The sequence below is a fragment of the Rhinoraja longicauda genome, chromosome 6 (assembly GCF_053455715.1).
Source record: "Rhinoraja longicauda isolate Sanriku21f chromosome 6, sRhiLon1.1, whole genome shotgun sequence".
NCBI classification, from domain to species: Eukaryota; Metazoa; Chordata; class Chondrichthyes; order Rajiformes; family Arhynchobatidae; genus Rhinoraja; species Rhinoraja longicauda.
The window spans coordinates 71,600,954-71,628,120 of record NC_135958.1 but is presented as its reverse complement, the minus strand read 5'-3'; the positions used below and the strand labels follow the sequence as shown (position 1 = coordinate 71,628,120).

General features: G+C 41.7%; 2 protein-coding genes and 1 long non-coding RNA gene across 3 annotated transcripts in view; 2 read left to right on the top strand and 1 right to left on the bottom strand.

The window, feature by feature from the left end:
- Positions 1–27,167, bottom strand: part of slc39a11 (solute carrier family 39, member 11) — a 588,303-nt gene that overhangs the window by 552,380 nt on the left and 8,756 nt on the right. The window lies entirely within an intron of this gene.
- On the top strand, positions 279–26,245 carry LOC144594595 (uncharacterized). The gene is made up of 3 exons (XR_013547408.1): positions 279–532; positions 22,871–23,001; positions 26,124–26,245. It is a non-coding gene; the product is annotated as an uncharacterized LOC144594595 (long non-coding RNA).
- Positions 3,552–5,487, top strand: LOC144594593 (somatostatin receptor type 5-like). The gene has a single exon (XM_078401336.1). It carries the CDS (start codon positions 3,743–3,745, stop codon positions 4,841–4,843), a length of 1,101 nt encoding a protein of 366 aa, XP_078257462.1. The 5' UTR covers positions 3,552–3,742; the 3' UTR covers positions 4,844–5,487.

The following is a 27,167-nucleotide window of genomic DNA, read 5'->3' as shown; positions in this document are numbered from 1 at the left end:
AAGTCACTTAACATACACAGATCAGCATGGGGCCCCTATGCTTGTGGCCCCCCGGGCAAGTGCCCATCAGGCCCATCCGTTAAGACGGCCCTGGCCTCGACCCGAAACGTGACCCATTCATTACTTCTCCCTGTTCAATATGTTGGTCAGCCGAGCTCAACTTTTCCGCGTATTCTTCAAAATTTTAATGAACAACAATCTCCCAGTCGCATAACTAAAATTAATGATTTACCTGGCATCAGCTGCCGCGAGTTGCCACCTTCAGTCAATCGAAGTGTTTCCTGACTACGCTCTAACGACTCTGTACCCGGTCCATGCACAGTCAAGTGATGTAAATCTGACATGCCCTCTGACTTTAAACGCTGGTCACTGGGCCGAGTGTGGGTTTTGCAAACAAACAAATACCACTGCTGTTGGATTAGGTAGGACGTGTTTAAATAGAAGGTATATACCGCTGGGAGAAGTGAACGGATGAGTTTTACGTCCGTTCACGGTTTTTAAAAGAATGCTGGAAATCAATGTGAATTAAGAGGTTAGTTACTTTTGATGTTACTTTTTTTTTCCATTGTACTGAGTTTGTGGGAAATGTGTTGCGGTTTACAGCGTCCATTCTGACTCCGGATACGACTCCTGTTTGCTCCACATGCAACACTTAGCGAGACTTGGCCGCCCTTTGTATTGATAGGTATTGCATTTGCCGATTTGTCATCTGTGGTGTAAAGACCACGCTGTAACGGCTTTTGTTTTTCACAAGTTAAAGTTTAAACTCCAGAACCAGCGTGCTTTAACCGTGTGTGGTCAGAAACTCCTGATAATTAACATACAGGGCGCGGATTTTCCTCCGGCTCCACAATAAGGCCAAGAATATTCCAAACTTCTGATATATTGCCGCTTAGCAATTTACCCCCTCCTTAGACCGTGCCTGTTAGGAGATCGCAGAACGCGTGGCCCTGCAGTCATCGCTCGTCAGATTGGAGATAACCCTGATTAATATTCAACTGTAAATAAAATGCCTTCTGAAGTAGAGAAAGGGTTGACACACTGCAGATGCTGGAGATAGATAGATAGATAGAGAGAGAGAGAGAGAGAGAGATTTTTTTTAGAAAGTGAAACTTTCTAAAAACTTGCTTTCTCAACTTTATATCTATATACTTAATTTCTAAAAATGTACTTTCCAAACTTTATATATAGACACAAATTGTTGGAGTAACTCAGCGGGCAGACAGCATATACACACAGATAAAACATAGATGTTTGTATTTTTTTAAACGTGATTTCTAAACATGTATATCGGTAAATATATATACATATATGTACATATATTATGTACATATATATATATATATATGTGTGTTTAGAAATGATGTTATTTTTGAAACAAGCATCTGCAGTATGTATGCAGATACTGGTTTACACATACACACACAGGGTTTTGGAAAGTAACTTTTTCAAAAAACAAACATCTGTAATGTGCAAGGAACTGTAGATGTTGGTTTACAATTATATAAATATACATTAAACTCTCTCATATACAAATAGAGTTGAGAAAGAAAGTTTGTTTTGAAAACCAGCAGCTGCACCTTGTGTCCATAAATTTGGCAAATTGCATAGTTATCATTTTTTTCTTAGTGGCAGATTTCAAACTCACATATGTCATTGATTAGTACGGGTGTCAGAGGTTATGGGGAGAAGGCAGGAGAATTGGGTTAGGAGGGAGAGGTAGATCAGCCATGATTGAATGGCGGAGTAGACTTGATGGGGCAAATGGCCTCATTATGCTCCTGACACTTATGATGCTATGATATTCCGAAGGATTATCGGTAAAGCCGGTGTTTCATAAACAAAACCCCATGTCCCAATGTGACTAATTAAAATTGTTTGCGAACTAGTTCAATTAGGGGACTTTGGAGATACAAGGAACTACAGGTGTCGGTTTATAACAAAAAAAAACAGACATAAGGTGCTGGAATAACTCAGCGACACTTTTGTTTTGAGCTGGGCAAGGTCGGCCGCTGTTTTTTTTTATAGCGCAGGTGACCCGCTTTGAGTCTGCCGCGTATTCCTGACATGACTATTTGAAAGATGACTCTACAGAGAGAACGAGGTCCAACCACGGCACGAGTTTCAGAATCGTATTTCTGCGGGGAGAATAGATCAATAGTGTTTTCACTCTTCCAGCGGGGAGTGTTTGAACTTTCAGCAGATGCGGTGGTGTGAATTCTCCAGGTTAACAGAAGAAATCGCCGCGAAATCCCGTCTCTCTTTCACACAGCCCCGTCAGGCAAGTGGGAGATTCTGCAACAAAAACCCACACACTTTAGATTTAAATCGCCAACTTTACCAGGACATCCTATAATAATGTTAGAAACTAGCAGAAAATATTACCTATCAACTACGAAAAAAATACACACATTGGAACTGAGCTGATAAAAGTGTGCATGAATTGACTGATGCATGAGTATTTATTCGATGAAAAATAGATCACCTTCGGCGTTTTAAATTTAAAAGCGCCGAATTACATTTTTTTAAATGGGGAATATCGGAAATCTCTCGAGATGTTGTCACATTTTGTTTGCAAAGGGTGCTTGCTTGTCTTGCCAAGACGATCGTAAAAAGGGCAACAATGAAGGGTTACAAACTTGAGAAACCGGCAGGCAATTCCGACTCGGCCACATCACTCAACGGAATTCCAGACATGCAATATGTTTTAGTTTGGAATTGTCGACGTTTGCCAACAGGGACAGTATTAAATTGGGCGTGACATGAGATTGACGGGGATGCAGAATGGGACATTCCTGAGATGCCTCGACATGGTCATCGAGAAATAAAAAAAGTCTACTTTGAAGTTATGGGTGTAAGGACATTTCAACTGTCCAATGGTACCTTGTACCTGGACACAATGAAATTCTTCATGTGCACACAGTTCCGTAAAAATCTCGCAATGCCGGTTAACTTGAAAGTTGCCTTTTAAAAACTTCAAAAAATTTAAAAGTTGCCTTCTTAAAAACTTAGGAAAATCATTCACCCCGTTCAACTTCAATGGTAGCTTATTGTCACAAGTTCCTCTATTTTGTTTTGCACAAAGCTCAGTGAAAATCTTACGGCACAGTCAGAGTATAAGAACATTGAGGCAACATCGTCGATCTTTTACATGTACGAACTTTCGCTGACTGCCCAGTCTCTCTCGTTATCAACAATGATCACTATACTACTATTCAACGTGAGCTGATACAGTGTGGATGCATTGAAACACGGGTGATTGGAACAGAGTAAATCTAGGAGTAAAATGTAATTCCGACCTATTTAAACATTTAATGCCAATGCATTTTCCCATGTTGATCTAAAGATTGAAGGGTCGCGGGTGAAATAAATAGCTCTTGACAAATATGGTAAACCTTTCCTGAAATGAGCGATGTTTTTTTCGCCGCAGTTGGCGCCCTGCCCTTAACTGCTGATGATCTTTGACCAGGAAAGTCGAAAACTATTTAAGAGAGGGAGTGATCGTGAAAACGGGAGTTCGGCGGCGTGGGGGGGCACTCGGCAGATGGAGTTTTGGAAACTGCTCAAAAAATGACTGAGAAAAACACCAAAGTAGAGTTTGCGGAAAGTTTGAATGGGCCATTGGGCGGACCGAATCGCGAATGCTCAGAGAGCGCCCAACAAACTGATCGCTCGGGTTAAAATTATCCCCGGCTCCGGCGACAAGGGAACTTTTGAATGAGCTGTTTATTTCTCGTTCGAAATGAACACCTCCGTTGTGGAAATGGGCGGCGCGGTCTCCTTTTACTTTGAGCCTGAAGCCAACACGTCCGAGGTGTCGTGGCCGGAATATTACACCGAGGACTTTGAGGAGGAAATGCCCACGAGCATCGGCGACCTCCTGATCCCCATTCTCTACTGCCTGGTTTGTGCTCTGGGACTGCTCGGCAACTCCCTGGTGGTCTTCACCATCGTCCGACACGTCAAGATGAGGACAGTGGGCAACATTTATGTGTTGAACCTGGCCCTGGCCGACGGCTTATTCATGTTGGGTCTACCATTTCTGGCGCTGCAGGTCGCTCTGCACCGGTGGCCATTCGGCCACTTCATGTGCAGGCTGGTGATGATCCTGGACGGGATTAACCAGTTCACCAGCGTGTTGTGCATCACGGTGATGAGCGTGGACAGGTACGTGGCCGTTGCCCACCCGGTCAGGTCATCCCGCTGGCGCACCCCGAGCCTGGCAAAGATAGTCAGTGCCGCACTGTGGTTCATCTCCTTCATCCCAGTCATCCCCATGGCCATCTATTCGGGCGTGCATGACACTTCGGATGTGTGCACCTTAATCTGGCCGGAGCCCGTGTTTGTCTGGAACACGGCCTTCGTTGTGTGCGCTTTCGCGGTGGGCTTCGCGCTCCCCTTCGCCGTCATCTCGCTCTGCTACATCCTGATGCTGGTGAAGATGAAGACCACCTTGGTCTCACGGCACAGCCCGGAGTCAGCCAGCTCGGAGAAGAGGCTGACCAGGATGGTAGTGACCATAGTGGTGGTCTTCGCCATTTGCTGGCTCCCTTTCTACGCCATCAACATCTGCGTGGTCTTCATGACCATCCCCGAGCACGTCTCCCTGGGGAAGCTCTTCCAGTTCACGGTGGCCCTCTCCTACTTCAACAGTTGCGCCAATCCCATCCTCTACATTTGCCTGTCCGAGAGTTTCGGGAGAGCTTTCCAGACCATGCTGTGCCCCAAACTGGCGCAAAAGGTTGCAAGAGGCTCAGACGCGGGGGGTCAACAGACGGGCGACCTGATGGAGGAGTCTCAGCCAACAATCTCCGGCGGGGAATTGGAGAGTGCGCTCCGGTAGCGGCACGGCTGCCTCCCCCGCTGTCCGCCTGCTCCAGCAAATAAATCACCAATGCAGAGAGTCACCAATGCGAACGGACGGGCACTTGAGGCCTTGAATCAACATAGAGGACGTCATGTGTGGGAAGGGATCGCAGATACCGAAGATAGACACATGGAGCAACTCAGCGGGCCAGGCAGCATGTCTGGAGAGAAGGAATGGGCGAGGGGTGAGGGTTGAGACCCTTCTTCAGACTCCAGCTGAAGGGGACTTCACGCTGCTTCCCCCGGCAGGACTACCCCCACCCCACCCAATATAATCCCCGCTGGCTCTGAACATGTCACGGTTTTATTAGCGATTCATTTAAGAAACAAAAACGCAGTGGAAGCTAACAGTTGCGATATAAAACAGGGTCGATGAGAAGTCATGGCGAAGATCTGCCTGATGCAGTTGATGATGAATGTCCTTGTAATAACATCACAGGAGTAAATGAACACAGCGACGTTTGAACGGAGCCGTTACAGTGAAGAGGGGAAGTGAATTTCTGTTCATTTCGCTCTGAGAACTTTCAAAAGTCCTCAAGACACGGTGAATTCAATCAATGCGCCTCTGCATTTCCTTGTGGCTCGGGTTAACTTGACACTCGGTTGCTGCTTTTTACAAATACATGGCGACGTTATTCTCAGCTTTTTGTTGGATTTCGTGTAACAAACTCGAGTTTGCTGGAAGTGTAGGATTAGTTAGCTGGAGATTTGCGGCTCGACTCTGTTGCAAAGAGTTGGCGCGATAGGCGCAAGTCTCCCAACAACTTTAAAAGTTTAGGAAGATAACAGCGTTTCTTGGTGAACCGTCAGATGTTCACCCCCAAGATCAAATGCGAACGGGTCTTCCCAAGACCGGGGATTCAAACTGAAAATAGATTTTAAAGCTTCTGTTATTTTTAGAGGTCCCATTTTAGTTATGTGTAGATTAAACGTCCCTTGTAAAACCTTAAATACTCGGCAAAATGCAGTGCATAGTATTGTATTTACCAATTTTTCTATTAAAAAAAATAGATTATTCTCATTTTCATGAAATAAATGCATCCATTATATCGACGCAAAAGCACTCCGTTTACAGCGACAAAAGTAAATAAATCACTTAATGCAAGAGTCTGGCATGGCTTTCTCGACATTTTCTGAAGGCGCGGACCAATTTAATGATATTGAGTTAACTATTGGGTTCGGTTCCTACCTGGCCGCGAATGTCAGGGTTGAAGTCGAAGAACAAATACATCTTTTATTCCCTCAGCCACGCCAGACACTGGGTTGTTTCTGACTCTATTTTGACATCTCCATTCTTACAGTTTACAGTTTAGTTTATTGTCATGTGTACCGAGGTACAGTGAAAAGCTTTTGTTGCGTGCTAACCTGTCAGCGGAAAGACAATACATGGTTACTTACAATCGAGCCATTTACATCTCGACTACTTTGAGTCATTTGCGCATTTCACACTTCAAAGTCAAATAAAACTGAATCTGAATAGATCTTCCACGCTGGTGTGAGATGCATCTATTTATTCAGGGCACACAAAAATCGACTTTTAAAAATAATTATCATTGATCATTTTGATAATTGTTTGTGAGTTTAACCTGACATCATGCTCCTCACGGACATTGTAGACTGAAGGGTCGGATCCTGTGTACTGTTCTATGTTCTACAATCTGCCTTCTAATATGCCTTTTTGCTGTTATACCTGCTAATTGAACGAATGGATTCAGATGGATAAACATTCTGGTGATTAAATGCATTTGAAAGCCTTTGAGTGTTTGATCAAGAAATTATAACTGTAATGTAGTACAGAAGTATTTGGAACAATCCTGCCATTGACTGAACAGAGTTTGAATGAGATAAGATAACATAGGATGAGTTTTTGAAGGCACTGGGCCTGTACTCAGGGGAGTTTGGAAGGATGAGGGGGGACCTCATTGAAACTTATCGAATAATGCTAGGCCTAGATAAGTGAATGTGGAGAGGGTTTCCACTAGTGGGAGAGTCTAGAACCAGAGGCCATAGCCTCAAAGTAAAAGAACATACCTTTAGAAAGATGAGAAGGAATTTCTTTAGTCATAAAGTGGCGAATCTGTGGAGTTTATTGGCACAGACGGCTGTGGAGGCCGTCAATGGATATTTTTTAAGGTGGAGATTGACAGATTCTTGATTAATGTGGGTGCTAGGGGTCATGGGGAGGAGGCAGGAAAAAGAGAGGGAAAGATAGATCAGAAATTATTGAATGGCGGGGTAGACTTGATGGGCCGAATGGCCTAATTCTGCTCCTAGAAATGAACATGAACTTATGAGAGAGTAAAGTCTTGTGTTTGGCCCGGGGTATAAAGCTTTTTTAGAATGACTTCAACAGTTTACTTAAAAAAAATTGAACTTAAGTAGAAAGGTCAATCATTATTTGAAAACCAAAGGTCAATCATTATTTGGAAAGGTCCATCACCCATTGCTTAATTCATTTTATTATGAGGTGGGCATAAAATGTCACACTTGCTTTAACAGTGTTAAGTTTATCGTTCTTATGAGGTCTCTTCAAGCATGAAGCACACATTTCAGGCATTGTCTGCCCTCTCACAGTGTCTGCCTTCTCATTTATGTGTTGTATAATAATTGTCTTACTTAGAAATCTAGTTAGATTCAGTGACTGGTCTCTCTGTTAAGGCACTATTGCGTTCTTGAGGAAGAGAAGAATGACATGGAAAAGTAATGTTTAGAGAGTAATGGATCAAACACCAGTAAATGGTACTAGCTTGGATGGGGCATTTTGGACAAAGGGCCTGTTTCCATGCTGTTTGTTCTCTGCTATCAGTTTCTTTCAGCAGAATGTCGAGGCTGCAACATCCAACCCTTGGGGTAATGAAACCCTTATTTCCATTGATTAGATAGACTTTAGAGATACAGCATGGAAACAGGCCCTTCGGCCAATCGAGTCCACGCTGAGCAGCAATCACCCTTTACACTAACACTATCCTACACACTAGGGATGATTGACAATTTCAGAAGCTAATTAATTTGTAATTAAAGTCACAAATCTGTATGTCTTTGGAGAGTGGGAGGAAACCATAGCACCCAGAGAAAACCCACGCAACCACAGGTAGAATGTACAAACTCCGTACAGACAGCACCCATAGTCAGGATTGAACTCGGGTCTCTGGCGCTGTCAAGCAGCAACACTACTGCTGGATCATTGTGCCACCCCCAGATACTGAGATGGAACAAACTTTTTATGTGCAATTGTACTAAATTTGAATTGGTGAGAGGAATTGTATCCAACCTCCCTGGCAAGCTATGGTGAGCACCAGACATTCAAAATTTCAAGAACAGTTTCAAGGCATCAGAATTTAGAATATTTTCTATTCCAGTGTTTGAGCCAAGGTAACAACTCAATTGGCTGTGAATCTGTAAAAAGCTATGAATACTAAGTCATTATAGATAAACTCTAGCCAATTGAGAAACCAGCTTTCTACGTCATTACTGCCTAAAGATAGAAAGTTTTTATCTGAATACATTAATACTTGGATGCATTAAAATGCATTCGGTTCATGCAGACTCGTAAAGGTTTACCATGCTTTGTAGGCAGGGCTACAATGATAAGACATTAGAAAGCAACAAGAATAAGCCCATCTTGAGTCCATTCCTTTTCACCAGTTGTAGATGCCACCTTTCCTTGATCATTGTTACTTTTTGCATATCTTTCATTCATTTGTTCTATACTGTATATCTCTCTACATCACCATCTATATCTCTCGTTTCCCATTCCCCTGACTCTCAGTCCGAAGAAGGGTCCCGACTCGAAAGGTCACCTATTCCTTTACTCCGGAGATGCAGCCTGACACGCAGAGTTATTCCAGCTTTTTGTGTCCATCTTGAGTTATGGACTCAAGCCGAGACAATGGGTGCATGGCTTGAAACAATAGCAACATATTTGATAGAACCCAACCGATCTAGGTATTAAATGTGATATAAATAATGGTCAGTCAGAAGAGAGAATTAATACATCAGCATGTTCCAAGAACAATATTTCATTATGTCATGCCAAATGGCGTTAATTATATCACATGTTGAGCAGAGCTGACTGGATTTTACTGCAGATTGTGTTGTACAAGATGAGCTTTGGAATCTTTCAAGAAAGCTGAGTCCTTTTTGATAAATCAAAGCACAAGATTTAGTGAAATATCCAAGTACTGACTTGGGTAACAGCAGGACTCCTGAGGAAGATGCATAGAAGCAGAGGGAGACTGCGCGTTGCCCAAGTTGCTGGGTAACTAAAGCAAGAGGTTATTTTGGATTTGATGATCGGGATTCAAACATAAACCTGTGTAGTGTCTAGGCCCATCGACTTTACAGACATGCAATGCCCATGAGATAGGCAGAAAGGTCAGCAGCACAAGAGGAATGAAGCTCACCAGAACCAGTATTTAATTTAAAGGAACCTTACCACATCTCAAACGCAAAAGGGTATGAAAAATGTGTAATAGTGTCGTGGTTACCGGTGTTCAAAATGAAGCAGATGACACGGAGAATTCTTCAAGAAGTTAAAAGCCTTTATTTGCAAACAACGGCTGGAACAATCAGGATGTCAACCATCTGACTGCCCACTTAGTACACCGGGCAGCCTATTTTTATAGGATTCTTCCAGCCTTATCTTCTTTTCCTTATCTCGCCCTCATACTCCTCTTTACAGTCATTCATCTCTTTGCAGTCACCCTGTTTACCCTGCCACCATTAAACCCCACTCATTGATGAATGTCTGTATTTCTTCACATGTTGCCTTCCACTCTGCCACCATTAAACTTTCAAGTAATCACCCCACCATTCATTGATGAATGTCTGTATCTCTTCTATCCTGGTTCATCCATCAATGTTTCTCCTCCTCCTGAGCAGCAGTTACAGACACGTGTCAAGGGCAAGGAATGTCTAGAGCGCCTTAATTAGTTACAGAGATGCGCCTAATGCCTAAGTAGTTACAAACCTTAAACAACAATGTCTAATGTATAAAATAATATCGTATTATCTCCCATAATAGTGCGAGAGGTGGCACCAAAATCCAAATATATGTAAAGTAAAAGCAAAAAGGAGGAATGAAAGCCTGTCTGTGTAAATTATTTATAGGAAGAACTGGGGCCTTTTAAAATAAAATAACTTGTTGCAAAAATATATAAATCATTTTAAAATAAATAATATTTGTCAAATAGACAGCAGAAAGGCACATGGATATACAGGGAAGAGAGTAATATGGATCATGTGCAGGCGGGTGAGATTACCTTAACTTGGCATCATGTTCAGCACAGACACTGTGGGCCGAAGGGCCTGTTCCTGTGCTCTACTGTTCTTTGTTCTATGTTTAGACGTAAGGCGAAAGAGAATTTATAAGCGACGGCAGATCTGGTAAGCAATCTGAAGCAACTTCTGGATCTCATAAGTAACCTGGTGATTACGAAGAGCAATAGCTTTCAAGTAGTTATTTTGTTCTTTTTTTTTTAATAGGATGTATATTTACCCAGTTCAAAGATTACAAATTTCAGAAAAGAATAAGGAAAGATCTTGGCAGTGTCCAACGAATAATAGAAATCTTTAAAAAAAAGATTAAATGATTATAAAGTATATATAAGAAATATGGAAGTAGAGCATAGGAAATGCAAGCGGGAGTGAGTGAACAGTTCCTTGAGCCTGCTCTATCTATCATTCAATAAGATCATGGTTGATCTAAATTGGGCCTCAGCTCCAGCTTGTTCCAAACAAACCCATGGCCCCACATATTGTGTAGAAACACTGGATCAAAATTCAACAAATCTCTAGACAATATTTTTTACAAGTTAATTTGTTTGGAAAGGGATCCTAAAATACAGGAAAATCAAAACACTGCGCCATTGCTGCGAAATTGCCCAAGGACATTCTAGAATTGAGATGTAGGGTAAACCACAAACAAGACAGTAAATACAAATGAATTGTGAACAGGGCAGCTTGATTAAATGCAACAATAATTGGATCAAGATGAGGTGGAATTTTGATTGAATGTTTTGGAAAATTGTACAAAAAGGTGGCCCAAATTTTGCAATAGCTGTGATGCCATTACATCACAAAGCACAGCCAATTTAAAGATTTTCATACATAGAGTGCAGAAATCTCAGAGCTGCTGTAAGTGCACAGTTTACCATACGGACAATGCAGCATGCAGCCTTCTCCAAGGGAACCGGAGGGAAATCACCCGAACCGATCAACGGCAGCAGTTGTTGTAACTATTGGTCAGAACATCGACTTCTCCAACTTTAGATAGTTCCTCTGTCCCTCCCGTCCCCTCCTCCTTCCCAGATCTCCCTCTATCTTCCTGTCTCCACCTATATCCTTCCTTTGTCCCGCCCCCCTGACATCAGTCTGAAGAAGGGTCTCGACCCGAAACGTCACCCATTCCTTCTCTCCCGAGATGCTGCCTGACCTGCTGAGTTACTCCAGCATTTTGTGAATAAAATCCTGGCACATGTTACAGATACCACCGTAGAGGCAAAGAGAACTATCCTATGTGGAGGAAGGAATTGCCTCTCAGTCAGAAGAAGGGTCTCGACCAAATCCGTCATCTATTCCTTTTCGCCAGAGATGCTGTCTGACCCGCTGAGTTACTCCAGCTTATAGTGTCCATCTGCGGTTGAGACCTATCCCATATTAGTTTAAATGAAAGACAATAATGTAATGCTAATACTTTCACATATTGTTGGCTATGATCTTCATCAATGGACATCGGATAAAGTATGAACCAGTGGCATCAATAATGCACCAGCACACTACGAACTAAAATGCCAAGCTTTGCAAAAGATACTAAAGTGATTGCAAACATTGAAAAATAATGAGGTGGGAGATGCAGCTTTTGGGGAAAATGGGACCATGAATTCCATGGTTCAATGGTTCTTTATTGTCACATGTACCGAGGTACAGTGAAATTCGTATTTTTGCATTTTTGTATTTTGTATTTTTGGTAAAGTATTACTAGACAAGCACAATCTTAGATTAAGTACAAAGTGTATAGAAATAGTCCACTGAGACAGTATACAAGAGTCGCCAGGTTTAGCACCATTTCCAGAGTTCAAGTTGCTTAAAATGGTGTGGAATCTAGAAGTAAAAATAATTTGCAAGAAATGAGAAGATGAGAAGTCTGAGCTAAAATGCAAAATATATTATGAGCAGTTCAGGTAAGGATGTTAAAGGTTATCGTGAAAAAATATTTGAAATCAAAGTCTTTGAAAGCAATTACTACACCAGCATTAGAATAGAATAGAATAGAATAGAATGGAATAGAATAGAATAGAATAGAATAGAATAGAATTATGAGGATCGGACTTCCAATGGAATAGTGTACACTTCACTGAAAACTAAGCTCTCAAAAGAATATTTTGAGATGTCACAGGCCTATGTAAAGGAAATTTATTTATGAGGAAAGATGATGAGTTTGTTCTCAAGAGAAATTAGAATATTTTGAGGTGATAGAACACAGAACAGTACATCACCTTCAGCCCACAATGTCTGTGCTGAACATGATGCCAAGACCACTACTTATCTACCTGGACCCATATCCCTCCGTTCCCTGCATATCCACAGGCCTATCCAAAAGTTTTTTAAATGCCACTAACATATCTGCTTCAAGCACCACTTCCGACCACACATTCCAGGCACTAATGACCCTCTGTGTGAAACACATCCTTTAAACTTTGCCCCTCTCACCTTAAAGCTTTAATCTTTAAATGTTTGTAACATCATGAAAGAGAATGGCGATGTCATGACCAAGCATCCTTGCAGAAAAATAAATATAAAACTGAAAAACTTAATTTGGAAATTAAATGGTTATTTATACTAGATTAATTTCTATGGGGAAGCCTCACTTTTTGTGGAGACTGAAAGATGGTCCATGCATCCATTCACAATTAAAATTCTCAAGGGCAAACGGATGATTTGTAACGTGCAGAATCTCTATAAAAGACAGAAACGGTAAATTCTGAACTTTGTCATGACATTCAATTGTCTCACAGCTCATCCACATTTTATCCCATTCCATACTTGATTTGGTGTTTAATATAATTTTCAGAAATATTGAAAATCATACAGCCGAGATCATTTTTTTCTCTCCATTCTAATTGTAATGCGAACGCAGGTCTGCATAAATGATGGGACACCATAGTTGAAAAATTCTAACATTATTCATTATGCAGCCCCAGTGAATGGTCCGTTCCAAAATGGTTGAAGATATCTGGCAAAGATGATACTAAAAAATAATTATCTTGGTAATGCCTTCATAACAGATAAGGCTTAAAAAGATTCATGGAGAAACGGGATGGATTTTAAATGAATTGAGAAAAATGAACTCCATCATGTGCGTTAATACATTGCAGGATACTCTGCAGCAAGAATCAACTGGATTGTGCATTTGTTATTGAAAAGTCCACTCTCTAACATACATTGCATTAGTCGGGTCAAACTCATTAGGAATTCTGGTGTATCATTTAGGTCATACATAAGTCACAGGGGCAGAATTAAGCCATTTGGCCCATCAACTCTACTCTGCCATTCATTCATGGCTGATCTATCTTTCCCTCTCAATCTCATTCTCCTGTCTTCTCCCTTTGATACCTTTACTAATTACGAATGTAATACAAGATGGAGACAGGCCCTTCAGCCCAATGAGTCCATGCTGACCATCGATCACCTGTTCACACTAGTTCTATGTTATCCCACTATCTCATCCACTCCGTACACACTAGGGGCAATTTACAGAGGCCAATTAATTTACAAACCCACATGTCTTTGGGATGTGGGAGGAAATTGGAGCACCCGCAGGGAGAATGTGCAAACTCTGTGCAGACAGCACCCGAGGTCAGGATCAAACCCGGGTATGTGGCGCTTTGGGGCGGCAGCTCTACAAGCCACGCCACTGCGCTTGATCAAGAAGGACAATGATGGGATGACCTGTTCTTTCAGTCTACATTACCAGTGATAATAAAGTTAACTGTGATTCAGAGACGCACACGTTTCTTCCCACCATCTCCATCTGGCATCAAATGGTTGTCTGGTGAGAAGATAAGAAGAGAAGAAAAATGCAGCATGGAAACAGGCCTTCAGCCCAACTAGCTCAAGCCCAGCTCCGAATTGTATATCCATTTTATACAATACAACACGATGAGCCACATGGATTTCATGCCATTCAAAACATCAGTAATTTCATTCTTTTATGTTAGTGTTGATAACTATAGAGAATCATTTGTTACTTTTTAAATGAATAAACACATCTTATATTAATTATTTAGCTATTAATAACAGAACACTGTCCTTTTAAGTTTGAGTTAGTCAAATCAGAATCCCACACTCATCATCTTTTAAGTGAGAGATGATATATTATGACATTTATAATAATTCAGCATTTAATCACTTTAAATCACTTCAAACCAAAGATAATAGAGCAGAGCAAGATAGACCACTCGACCCTAAAACCGTAGTGTGTCATGGCGCCATTTTAGTAGGCAGAAACTTGCAGAAACATTTAAAAAGAAAAATAACAAAAATCTGTGAATTGATAGATGAGATATATTTTGCATTTTTATGGTATCATCACACATACTGCTCCCCCAAAACACTGATTACACTGCGAGAGGCATAACGATCGGCAGGTTTGGCCTACTAAAATGGCGGATGTTCCGCTCATTTGCGTACTACACTTCAGTATAGGCGATTTTGACGGAGTGGTTCATCTTGCTCCTCTAGTACCTTTGCTTCAAACCGTTCCTGTTACTCCAATGGTCACGCACCTGTGAAACGTCTGCAGGTACAGATAAACTACTTCAAACAGTTCAGAAAGACAGAGCATTAAAGCAATAGGAAATAAAATCAATTCAACAGTCTCACAATTTATTTGTTTTAACCTCCCAGCAAATTTAAATTTGAAGTTCTATTTTGTAATAATATTTATTTTATCTTAAGAATAAAATTGGCAGCCAGTTCAATTCAGCCCATACTTTGGGAATTTTAAATCATACATTAAGAACTGATTTGAACCAGGGAAGCTCATGGCTCCTGTATTATTAATTTCACAAACTAATTGCATAATTTTCATTCAATTTCTTCCCTGAAAGCATGAATTTAATTAGCCCCCAAACTGTATTAGAAACATAAAATCACACGCGATTCAATTTGCTCCTGAGCCTGTTTTGTGTCTAAACAAAATTTGTTACATCCGATGACAGATACAATCTTTAGACTTTACTTCAGACTTTAAAGATAAAGTGCGGAAACAGGCCCTTCGACCTACAGAGTTTATGCCAACCAACGATGCCACTACACTAGGGACAATTTTACAATTTTTTTACCAAAGCCAATTTACCTACAAACCTGTACGTCTTAAGAATGTTGTAGGAACCTGGAGCACCCGGAGAAAACCCAGGGAGAATGTACAAACTCTGTACAGACAGGATTGAACCCGGGTCTCTGGCGCTGTAAGCCAACAACTCTACCACTGCATCACTGTGCCACCAGAATCTATTAACATTTAAGACAGAAATGCCTAGTTCGCTATTAAATGTGGCAGTAGAATTGTAATCGCATATACATTTTGAGAATATTATAGAATTTAAATTTCTTCAATATGATTTATATAAAAGCCTCAAATGTGAAATGTTGAGGTTTTCACTGTTATTCAGAGATTCCGTCCTTCTTGGGGAGAGCATAAGACTGTAAGAAGCAGAAACAGGCTGAGACATGGATGGCTCAGTGGTATAGTTCCCTGAAAGTGCCAACATAAATCGATGAAATTATATTTAAAAAAGCACGTTGCCTTCACCAATCGGGGAGTTGAATATAAAAGGGTGGAAGTCATACAGCAGATGCATAAAACTTTGATTAAGTTGTATTTGGAGTATTGTGTGCAGTTCTGGTCAATGCATTACAGGGAAGGAGATGGAGGCTTTGGAAAGGATGCAGAATAGATTCACCAAGATATTGCCTGGAATTAATAAGTGATAGGAGCAGAATTAGGCCATTCGGCCCATCAAGTCTACTCCGCCATTCAATCATGGCTGATCTATCTCTCCCTCCAAAACCCATTCTCCTGCCCTCCCCAGAACCCCTGACACCTGTATTAATCAACAAATAGAGTATAGACAAATTGCTGGAGTAATTCAGCGGGTCAGGCAGCATCTCTGGAGAGAAGGAATGGGTGACGTTTTGGTTCGAGACCGTTCTTCAGACTGTCTCTTCGATTTAAACCAGCATTTGCAGTTCCACAAGAAATAGAGTATATTGGCCATAAGAAGGGGTTGGACAAACGTGAATTGCTTTCTCTGTAGTGTCAGAGACTGAAAACCTGATAGAATTATATAACATGACCAGAGGCCAAGATAGGGTAGATGGTCGGAGTTCTTTCCCCGCCAGGGTGGATTTATCAAACACTGACTAGAGAGCATAGCTTTAAGGTGAGTGGGGGTAAATCGAAGGGGGATCTACTTGGCAGATTTTTTTCCTGAAATAAATCAGTGCCTGGAACAGGCTGTCTGGGAAAGTGGTGGAGGCAGATACAACAGCAACATTAAAGAGGCATCAGGACAGACACTGAGGGATACAAATATTGGGAATTGGGCGATACTTACCATGTGCAGGCAGATTTACTGTTAAATTGGAGGACCTTCCTTCCCGCTGCTGTGATACTGCACAACCAGCACTGCTCCCAGCAGACGAGTCAACAGTAACAGTTAAGAACACACAGAAAACTGATGACAATTTATCCTTGTCTTTACTTTTATTTATAATGTCTTGCTATCCACTTTGCTGCTGTAACAATGTAAATTTCCCCGGTGTGGGACGAACAAAGAAATATATTATTATTATTATTATTATTATTATTATTATTATTATTATTATTATTATTATTATTATTATTATTATTATTATTATTATTATTATTATTATTATTATTATTATTATTATTATTATTATTATTATTATTATTATTATTATTATCACGGTTAGCACAGTCATCATGGGTTGAAGAGCCTGTTCTTTGTTCTATGTTCAAATTTCCTTTCCCCAATGTATGTTAACTCTGCCTGTTCCTGCCTGGCTTCCACTTTTTAATTATAGATGAAATGATAAAATGGCAATAAAATGGAGCCACATTTGGCGACACCGGCATTATTATATGCAAAATTAATTTCACTGTGTAATGTTTAATTGCACATGTGGCAATAAATATCCATTCAAATCTCTATTGATTATGCTCGTAGTTTTCTGCTATTAATAAGATTCATAAGCTTTTGTTGCTTGTATTTCTCCATTGACAACAAAAAGCCGTGGAATGAACAGTTCACTGAAAAAAATCATCGACAGGACTGTGGTTAATTATTGTCCAGCCGCCTGACTGAAGGTGCGTGGGGCACAACCATAGAACACGGCAGCTGTGAACGTCGGCTGGCTCACGGCTGGACGGCCTGTGATTTTCTTCAAAGTGCAACCAACAGCAATGGAACTCCACTCAAGCATCTTCAGAGACCCACACCACCCTGGCCACACACTCACTTCACTCCTGCCATCGGGAAGAAGATATAGGAGCCTGAAAACTTTAAATTCAGGGTTCAGGAACAGCTTCTTCCAGACAGCCATCAGGCTATTAAACACTACAACATCCAGATAAACTCTGAACTATATAGACTTGGGGACATTGGTTTTGTCTTTTTGCACTGTTATTATTTGTTTGTTTTTATGTATGTGCATGTGTGTGTATATATATATATATGTGTGAGTGTGCATATGTATATATATATATATATATATATATATATATATATATATATATATATATATATATATCAGTCTGAAGAAGGGTCTCGACCCAAAATGTCACCCATTCCTTCTCTCCTGAGATGCTGCCTGACCTGCCGAGTTACTCCAGCATTTTGTGAATAAATCTATAAATATATATATATATATATATGTATGTTTGTATATTAATGTGTGTGTGTATGTTTGTATATATATATATATATATATATATGTGTGTGTGTGTATATAGATATATATATATATATATATGTGTGTGTGTGTGTATATATATGTGTGTGTATGTGTATATATATATATGTATGTTTGTATATTAATGTGTGTGTTTGTAGTGTGTGTGTGTATATATAGATATAGATATATATATATGTGTGTGTATATATATATATATAATGTGTGTGTGTGTGTATATATATATGTGTGTGTGGGTGTGTGGGTGTGTGAACCTTTTTCTCTCATTTATTTTTGTGTTTACAGCGTACTCTGTTTTTCTGTTGTGCTGCTGCAAGTATGAATTTCATTGTCCTATCTGGGACATTTGACAATAACACACTCTTGACTCTCTTGACATGGAGTAGGAAGAGGTAAGTGCTTGGCAGCACAGATGAAGGGAAAGTAGGAATGAAAGCAAAGGGACAGCATTGAAAAGAACTTGCATCATCCCAGCTGACACCGAGAGCCACATAATATTGACTTCCAACTAAACAAAGATATTTTCAAGCACTGGTTTATTACACACATGCAGTGGTGACAATAGTGATGTATTGCTTGGAGTCCTTGCAGAAGCTGTATGACAATCACATTAAAAATGTGCCAGCAGTTGACATTTAACATGACTTTGTGCTTATTGATATAGTTTCATGTTCACAGTCTGAAGAAGGGTCTCGACCTGAAAGGTCATCCATTCCTTCTCTCCAGAGATGCTGTTACTCCAGCATTTTGTGTCTACCTTCGATTTAAACCAGCATCTGCAGTTCTTTCCTACATAGTTTAATGTTCATTTACCCCTTCAATTCCCTAATTATTTTTAACCTAGCAGTCTTACAATCTTCAATAATTAGTTTAGTGTAGTTTAGTTTAGTTTAGTTCAGAGATACAGCAAGGAAACAGGCCCCACAGAGTCCGCACCGACCAGCGATCCCCGCACATTAACACAATCCTACGCACACTAGGGCAATTTACATTTATACCAAGACAATTAACTTACAAACCCGTACGTCTTTGGAGTGTGGGAGGAAACCAAAGATCTCAGAGAATTGGGGAGAAGGTAGAAACTCCATACAGACAGCACCCGTAGTCAGGTTTGAACCCGGGTCTCTGGCGCTGTAAGCGCTGTAAGGCAGCAACTCTACCGCTGCGCCACCGTGCCGCCCCAAGTTGCATAAGACATTAATTATACGACACCTGTTAGAAAGAATTACAGGAGAGACCTGGACAGTATTTAGGTTTCCAGCCCGCTGAATACTCTTGCCTCACTTTTATTCCTAATGTTTTCATGTTTTATTCTTAATTGCTTACTGTATGTCGTGTTGTTACTTGCGAGCAACGCACCAAGGCAAATTCCTTGTATGTATACATACTTGGCGAATAAAATGTATTCAATTCCATTCAATTCAATTCTATTCAATTCAATTCACTCTGCAGTTGCCCACTATAGTGCAGTCTCTTGTAATCCAAAAGGAATGACCAAACCTAGCCAACTCATGCTGTTCGCTGGAAGGATGCAGGTTTACACTGGAAGGGTCTTGACCCAAAACGTCACCCATTCTTTCTATCCAGAGATGCTGCCTGTCCCGCTGAGTTACAATACAATACAATACAATACAATACAATATATCTTTATTGTCATTGTACCCAGGGGTACAACGAGATTGGGAATGCGCCTCCCATACGATGCAATAATTTAGGTAATTTAGACAGCAGCAACCCAACGAAACGAACAGTTGTAACAGTTTTGGACAGGGTAAAGTGCAAGTTGATCTATGCGTTGTGGCCATCCGGCTCAGCAGGACCGGTTCATAGCAGCTATGGCCCTGGGGATGAAGCTGTTCCTGAGTCTGGAGGTGCGGGCATAGAAGGCCTTGTATCGTCTGCCCGATGGAAGGAGTTCGAACAGACTGTTGCAGGGGTGTGAAGAGTCTTTGTGGATGCTGGTGGCTTTTCTGAGGCATCGTGTGTTGTAGATGCCCTCCAAGTTACTCCAGCTTTTTGTGTCTATCTTCAGTATGAAGATTGAACATTGAACATTGTATGTATATATATATCAGATGTAGTTAATATAGACATTATTGTGTAAATAGGTATATTCATATGATTGTAGGGGTGAGTGAGTATATATGTAGTTATATATGTATTTTAGGTATTAGTTATTATAGATAATACTTGATAAATATTGATTAGGGAATGGGGGTAGGATTAAATAAGTTCACACTTCTTCCTACTCCTTTTCGCACATGTAAAGACGTTAAATAATGGATGAAATTCTTTGTATTTCTTCTGTTTTTTTGTTTATTTTGTTTTTTAATTGATGTCTTTTAACATGTACGAAATAAAATAAAATGAAATGAAATGAAATGAATTCCCCAATTTTAAATAACATCACCCCTTCCCCTTCTCTCTTTCCTGTGTTGCCCCCCCCTCCCCCTTGGGTGCAGACACATTTCTCCCCAAATCCTGCCCGTCTTTCCCCCCTCCCACCCAGTCCACTTCCACCTATATCCCTCCCTCTGGCTTTCCATTTCACTCATCTCCTTATCTGTAACCCTTTTATCGCCTTTTCATTTCTAGCCTCGGTCCAGCCATCTGCCAGCCAAACCCACCTCACCTGTACCTGTGTCACTGATCTGAAGGACGATCCTGACCTGAAACATCACATATTCATGTCCTCCAGAGATGCTGCCTGACCCACTGAATTGCTCCAACACTTTTGCATCTTTTTTTGTTAATCACTTTCCAGGCTTTATCCTACCAATTTATTTTCCAATTTCCCCTTCCCTAATCCAATCAGTCTAAGCAATTATCCTTGCATGAAAATGTCATAAATTACGTAGGAGTAGAATTAGGCCAATCAGCCCATCAAGTCTACTCTGCCATTCAATCATGGGTGATCCATCATTCCCTCTCAATCCCATTCTCCTGCCTTCTCCCCACAACCCTTAAGGATAGTGGAGTCAGGGGGTATGGGGAGAAGGCAGGAACGGGGTACTGATTGAGAATGATCAGCCATGATCACATTGAATGACGGTGCTGGCTCAAAGGGCCGAATGGCCTCCTCCTGCACCTATTGTCTATTGTCTAACCCCTGACACCCTTACTAATCAAGAATCTGTCAATCTATGCCTTAAAAACACCCAATGTTCCACCTCTAAATGTCACCTACCCATTCCCTCCGCAGATGCTACCTGACCTGCTGAGTTACTCCAGCACTTTGCGTTTTACTCAAATATTTCATCTGTTAATCCCTTCTCACCCACGTCTGAATTAGCCACAGCCCAGGATAACAAAGATCTCCCTCTAGTGGTGTGGCTGGGTATCACTGTAGGTCTGGACAAATTGGTAGCCTGTTTACCACGGAAAATACAACAATTATTGCCACAATCTGCAGCAGAAATATAACTTTTGAAGAAGTGATACGTGCGTTCATATGTTTTGAGTTTATTCCAAGCAACATATTGACCAGATATTCGTCCATGGTCGAAGTACTGACATTTCCCTTGCATGAAAACCAACTGAAGGATGAAAATGTTATGCAGATAGAAGTGGGCTCATCAGAAAGGACATAGTGACCTTGGAAGCAACGCAGCAAAGATTCAGAACAATGTTGCCAGGACTCCAAGACTTAAATTATAAGAGATTACACTGACCATCAAGCACACATTAACACCAATCCTACACTAACCCATTTTATTGTCCTCATTCCCATTACCTGCCCCTCCCCATCCTGAGATGAGACAGAGAAGAACTTAAAAAAGCCAAGCGATCATCAGTATAAGATGAAAGCAGACAAAAAATGCTGGAGTAACTCAATGGGTCAGGCAGCATCTCTGGAGAGAAGGAATGGGTGACGTTTCGGGTCGAGACCCTTAATCAGACTGATGTCAGGGGGATACCAGTATAAGATGACATATAACATGAAGATTGTCTTTTCAGAAACCAATTTTCCCATCCTGCAAAACATGTGCACGCCCCATGTTGCTTTAGTAAGTGGATTCATTCCTTGCTTGTTTGGTATAGTTTGTACGCTTCAATTGTTTCTTTACCTCTGAAATAAAATTGTGATCCACTGAATGTAAATCTTGTACTGGATGGTATGATATTAATGCTAATGGAATAGCTTGATGCTGTGCAGTAACTCTGGCGATGATGCATTGCGCAATACAAAGAATTTGTTTTATTAATGTTTCTCTATTGATCTTTAGCTATTATTATTGCTACCTTACATGTAGCACACTGCTCTCTAACAATAAGCAGTGTGGCCCAATGAAGAGATTGAATTCTGAGATCATTAAGCATGGGCATTGAGGGGATATATAGTCAAGGCTGGTGGTTTGGAGCAGCAACAGTTACATGTGTAAAGGGCTGGAGCACTTGGAGATTTTATTCCTGTCCTAATATCTCTAATCAGCATTCTGGTGCACGATAACATGAAGATTTCCGGAGCTCCATGGTGCCATCACATTTAAGTTCAGTTTGGTCTAGTTCAGGGATACAGCTCGGAAACAGGCCCTTCAGCCCAACCGTCCAACGATCCACACACATTAACACTCTCCTACACACACTAGGGGCAATTTACAATTTTACCAAGCCAATTAGCCTACAAACTATACGTCTGAAACCAGAGCTCCCAGAGTAAACCCACGCAGGAGAATCGTATGGGGGGAACGCACAAATTCCATACCGAGAGCAACCGTAGTCAGGATCGAACCCGGGGGTCTCTGGTGCTGTGAGCACATTTCCTAGCATCTTAGTGGCATCAATATTTTATTGAACAATTGTGCAGTGTTTACATGCTCCTCTTTTGAGCAATGGATAATATCAGCTGCAATAGTCTCTTCAAGATTTAAAGGTGCATTAAAGACAAAAACTACCATATTGCATTCAAATATGCAAGTCTCATCAAATCCCACCTGACATGTTCTTGCGATACTTTTTGTGTCTGTGACCAAAGTGACCATTATTTTTGTTTGCTTTTCCTTCTCAGCCTATCTGCAAATCTGTCAATCTCCACCGTAAAAATATCCATTGACGGCCTCCTCAGCCTTCCATGGCAATGGATTCCACAGATTCACCACCCTCTGACTAAAGAAATTCCTCCTCGTCTCCTTTCTAAAGGTACGTCTTTTAATTCTGAGGCCATGGTCACTGGTCCTAGACTCTCCCACTAGTGGAAGCATCCTCTCCACATCCACCCTTACAGGCCTTTCACAAAGAGGACATCAAATACCTGGAGTATTGTGTACAGTTTTGGTCTCCTAATCTGAGGAAAGACATTCTAGCCTTAGAGGGAGCACAGAGAAGGTTCACCAGATTGATCCCTGGAATGGCAGGACTTTCATATGAAGAAAGACTGGATAGACTAGGCTTATACTCGCTGGAATTTAGAAGACTGAGGGGAGATCTTATTGAAACATATAAAATTCTTAAGGGGTTGGAGAGGCTAGATGCGGGAAGATTGTTCCCGATGTTGGGGAAGTCCAGAACCAGGGGTCACAGCTTAAGGATAAGGGGGAAGTCTTTTAGGACCGAGATGAGAAAACATTTCTTTACACAGAGAGTGGTGAGTCTGTGGAATTCTCTGCCACAGAAGGTAGTTGAGGCCAGTTCATTGGCTATATTTAAGAGGGAGTTAGATGTGGCCCTTGTGGCTAAAGGGATCAGGGGGTATGGAGAGAAGGCAGGTACAAGTTACTGAGCTGGATGATCAGCCATGATCATATTGAATGGCGGTGCAGGCTCGAAGGCTCGAATGGCCTACTCCTGCACCTATTTTCTATGTTTCTATGTTTCTAAATGGATCGGGAACACAAGGTAAGCCAAGTCGAGTTTATTGCCATCTGCACAGGTTGTGTGAGGCACAGGTGCAGAGAAAAGCTTTTTTGCAGCCACTTCACAGGCGCATAGACAAAGGCAACTCACAAAAACGTAAGATACATAAACGACACAAATTCTACAGGTGCGTGAAAAGTAGAAGACTGTGCAAAAAAACCAATGCACTAATACAAAAATATACAATCACAAGTAAAGTCCATGTTAGGGCAAGAGGTGGTTTACTGTGTTTCATTGCTGAGTTGGATCGGGTTTCCACAGGTCGGGTCAAGAACCTGATAATTGTTGGAATGTAGCTGTTCCTGAACCTGATGGTGTGGAAACTCAGACTTCTGTACCTCCTGCCCCATGTTAGCAGCGAGAAGCGGACATGGCCGCTGATGGTGGAGATCCATGATGCTGGATGCCATCTTCTTGAGGGAGCACCTCCTGTAGATGCGTTTGATGGTATGGACCAGGCTGAATCCACCACTCTTTGTAGCCTCGTCTGTGTTTGAATTACTGTACCAGGCCAGGAGGCAACAGGTCGGGATACTTTCTACAGTTCATCTGCAGAAGTCGTTTGAGTATTCAGTGACATGCCAAATGTCTTTCAACATCTTTAACGAGCAGCACGGTGGCGCTGTCTTACTCCAGCCCTTTACACATGTAAGACAGCACCAAAGACCCGAGTTCGATCCTGACTATGGGTGTTGTCTGCACAGAGTTTGTACGTTCTCCCCATGACCTGCATGGGTTTTCTCTGGTTTCCTCCCACACTCCAAAGATGTCAGGTTTGTAAGTAAATTGGCTTGGTATAATTGTAAATTGGTTCGAGAGTGTGTAGGATAGCATTAGTGTGAGGGAATCGCTGGTAGGCATGGAGTCGGTGGGCCGAAGGGCTGTATCGCTAAACTGAACTAAATCTAAGACAGTAACGACACTAGCGTGTCTTCTACATGATTACATCCATGTGCTATTCCAAGGACAAGTGATACACAATATTAATGCCGAGGAATTTGAAGCAGCTCACTCCCTCCACATCATCGCGACCCGACCCAATAACAAAGGCTGGCAAATGGTCTCCTGATTTGCCTTCTCTGAAGTGAACAACTAATTCCTTGGTTTTGTTAACATTGGGCAAGAGGTTGTTGTGGCACCACACGACTATATGCTCTATCTCTCCACTGTGTTCTGAATCACTACCACCATTCAGCCAACAACAGTGGGTAGACACAAAATGCTGGAGTAACTCAGCAGGTCCAGGCAGCATCTCAGGAGAGAAGGAATGGGTGACGTTTCGGGTCGAGACCCTTCTTCAGACCATTGACAGGAGAGGGGGCAGGACAAAGATAGGATGTAGTAGGAGACAGGAAGGCAGGGGGAGGACTGGGAGGGGGGGGAGGGGAAGAGAGGGACAGAGGAACTATCTGAAGTTAGAGAAGTCAATGTTCATACCACTGGGGTGTAAACTGCCCAAGCGAAAGTCGTTGGTGAATTTGTAGATGGCATTGGAACAGTGCCTGACCACACAGTCATGGGTTTAAAGAATAGAGCAGAGGGCTAAGCACACAGTCTTAAGGTGCACCTGTACCGCCGAGATTGATATGTGATAACTCCTGAGTCAACCACAGAACACAAGGGTGCCTCCCTAGGCCAAGGGCAGTGAGTATGAAAACGTCTCATGGCATTTAACAGTCGCCTTCTCGCCTTCCACCGCCGCCATCTTGGAAATCCCATGGGATCTCTTAACTATCATCAAATATCATTCACCCATCACACCTCTGCTTGCTGCCCAACGGGGCCAGAAATACCCATTTTGTAAAGTACATCCTTGTTTCACATCCCTCTGTGCCTTTTCCTCTATCGGCCCGACACAACTTTGAGATTGCTGTGCTTATCCAACTCTGACTTCATGTATATCTTTGATCTTAATTGCTACACCTTTGGTAGCATCACCTTTAGTTTCCAGACATTAATGTTTCATCCTTTAGTTCTGGTCTCCTCCTTCAAACCCCAATCCTCCCTAAGTGGCTGCTTAAAATCTAACACGTTCTACCAGACTTTGGTATTTGTCTTGAGACGTGGCGATGCTTGTGTACTGCCGAGGTGAGGACTGCTACATGATTTTACCGGGTTGAATGCAAAACAAAGCATTTTGCTGTACCTTGGTAAATGTGACAATAAACTATCACGGAATCATTGAATCAACGGCATGCAATTCTCCAGTCAAAGGCAAGCATTTTGTTGGGTGATAAGAGCTGCTGTTAATTGCCCTCAGATGTTTTCATATGTCTCAAGCATGAAATAAACGCGTTAATTTTGGTGCTGTTCACATCTCCCCTACCCCACCATTCCAAACAAGCTTCTTGAGTCTCCTTCCCACCTGATGTAAGAGCTTCCACTCATCTCTGCTTCTCTTTCCACAGATGCGGGCTGACCAGTTGCGTGTTTCCGGCATTTTCTGATTTTAATTTGGATTTCCAGCACCTGCACTGTTTGTTTAGGTTTTCACTTAGTTTGGTCTACTTTAGTTCAGAGATACAGCGCAGAAACAGGCCCTTTGGCCCACCAAGTCTGTTCCGACCAGCGCTCCCCTATATTACACATGCTAAGGACAATTTACAATTTTACTAAAGCCAAATTAACCTACAAACCTGTACGTCTTTGGAGTGTGGGAGGAAGCTGAAGCACCCGGAGAAAACCCACGCAGGTCACGGGGAGAGCGTACAAACTCTGTACAGACAGCACCCGTGGTCAGGATCGAACCTGGGTCTCTGGCGCTGTTTGGCAGCAACTCTACCGCTGCGCCACCGTGCCGCACTTGCTGATGGTCTTTGTTGAATAATACAAACTGAGCAGGGAACAGGGTCAGTATCCTCTCCAATCAGGCTTGATGGGCCAAATGGCCTCATTCTACAATTTTATGCAGGTCACATCCATATTAAGTGGCCAACTGCTGGTTACGATGCAGACAGACCATTGCCCACAAGAGCGAAATTGCTTTAGAGGGACTGTCAACTGCTATTTAAAAATTCATATGGGGAGGGAAAGTCTGAAATACTTTCAGAAGTGCCTCAGACTGCCTGAAAAATTGTAATTATTTTATCATGTTGAATATTGAGAAACTGTCATCAACCTCATTGGTTCATTAATATGAAAATGTGAATAAAAGTGTGTATATAATACAGGTCAGCAAAGGGGTACTGGTAAAAATCCTGCAAAGTTGCATAATTAAAATATCATCGTTGGATATGTAAAGGAGCCAGTTGATGCACCTTTTCTCCCCTCCCCCTATATTCCTCCCTCTAGCTTCACAATTAGCACCAGTTCTATCCTGATCTCACACCCTTTGTCTTTTTATCTCTGGCCTTTGTGGAACTATCTGCCTATCTAAAATCCCTCTCACCTCCGTCTTTTTCCACGCACCCCCTCAGTCCGAAGAAGGTTTCCGACCAGAAATGTCATTAATC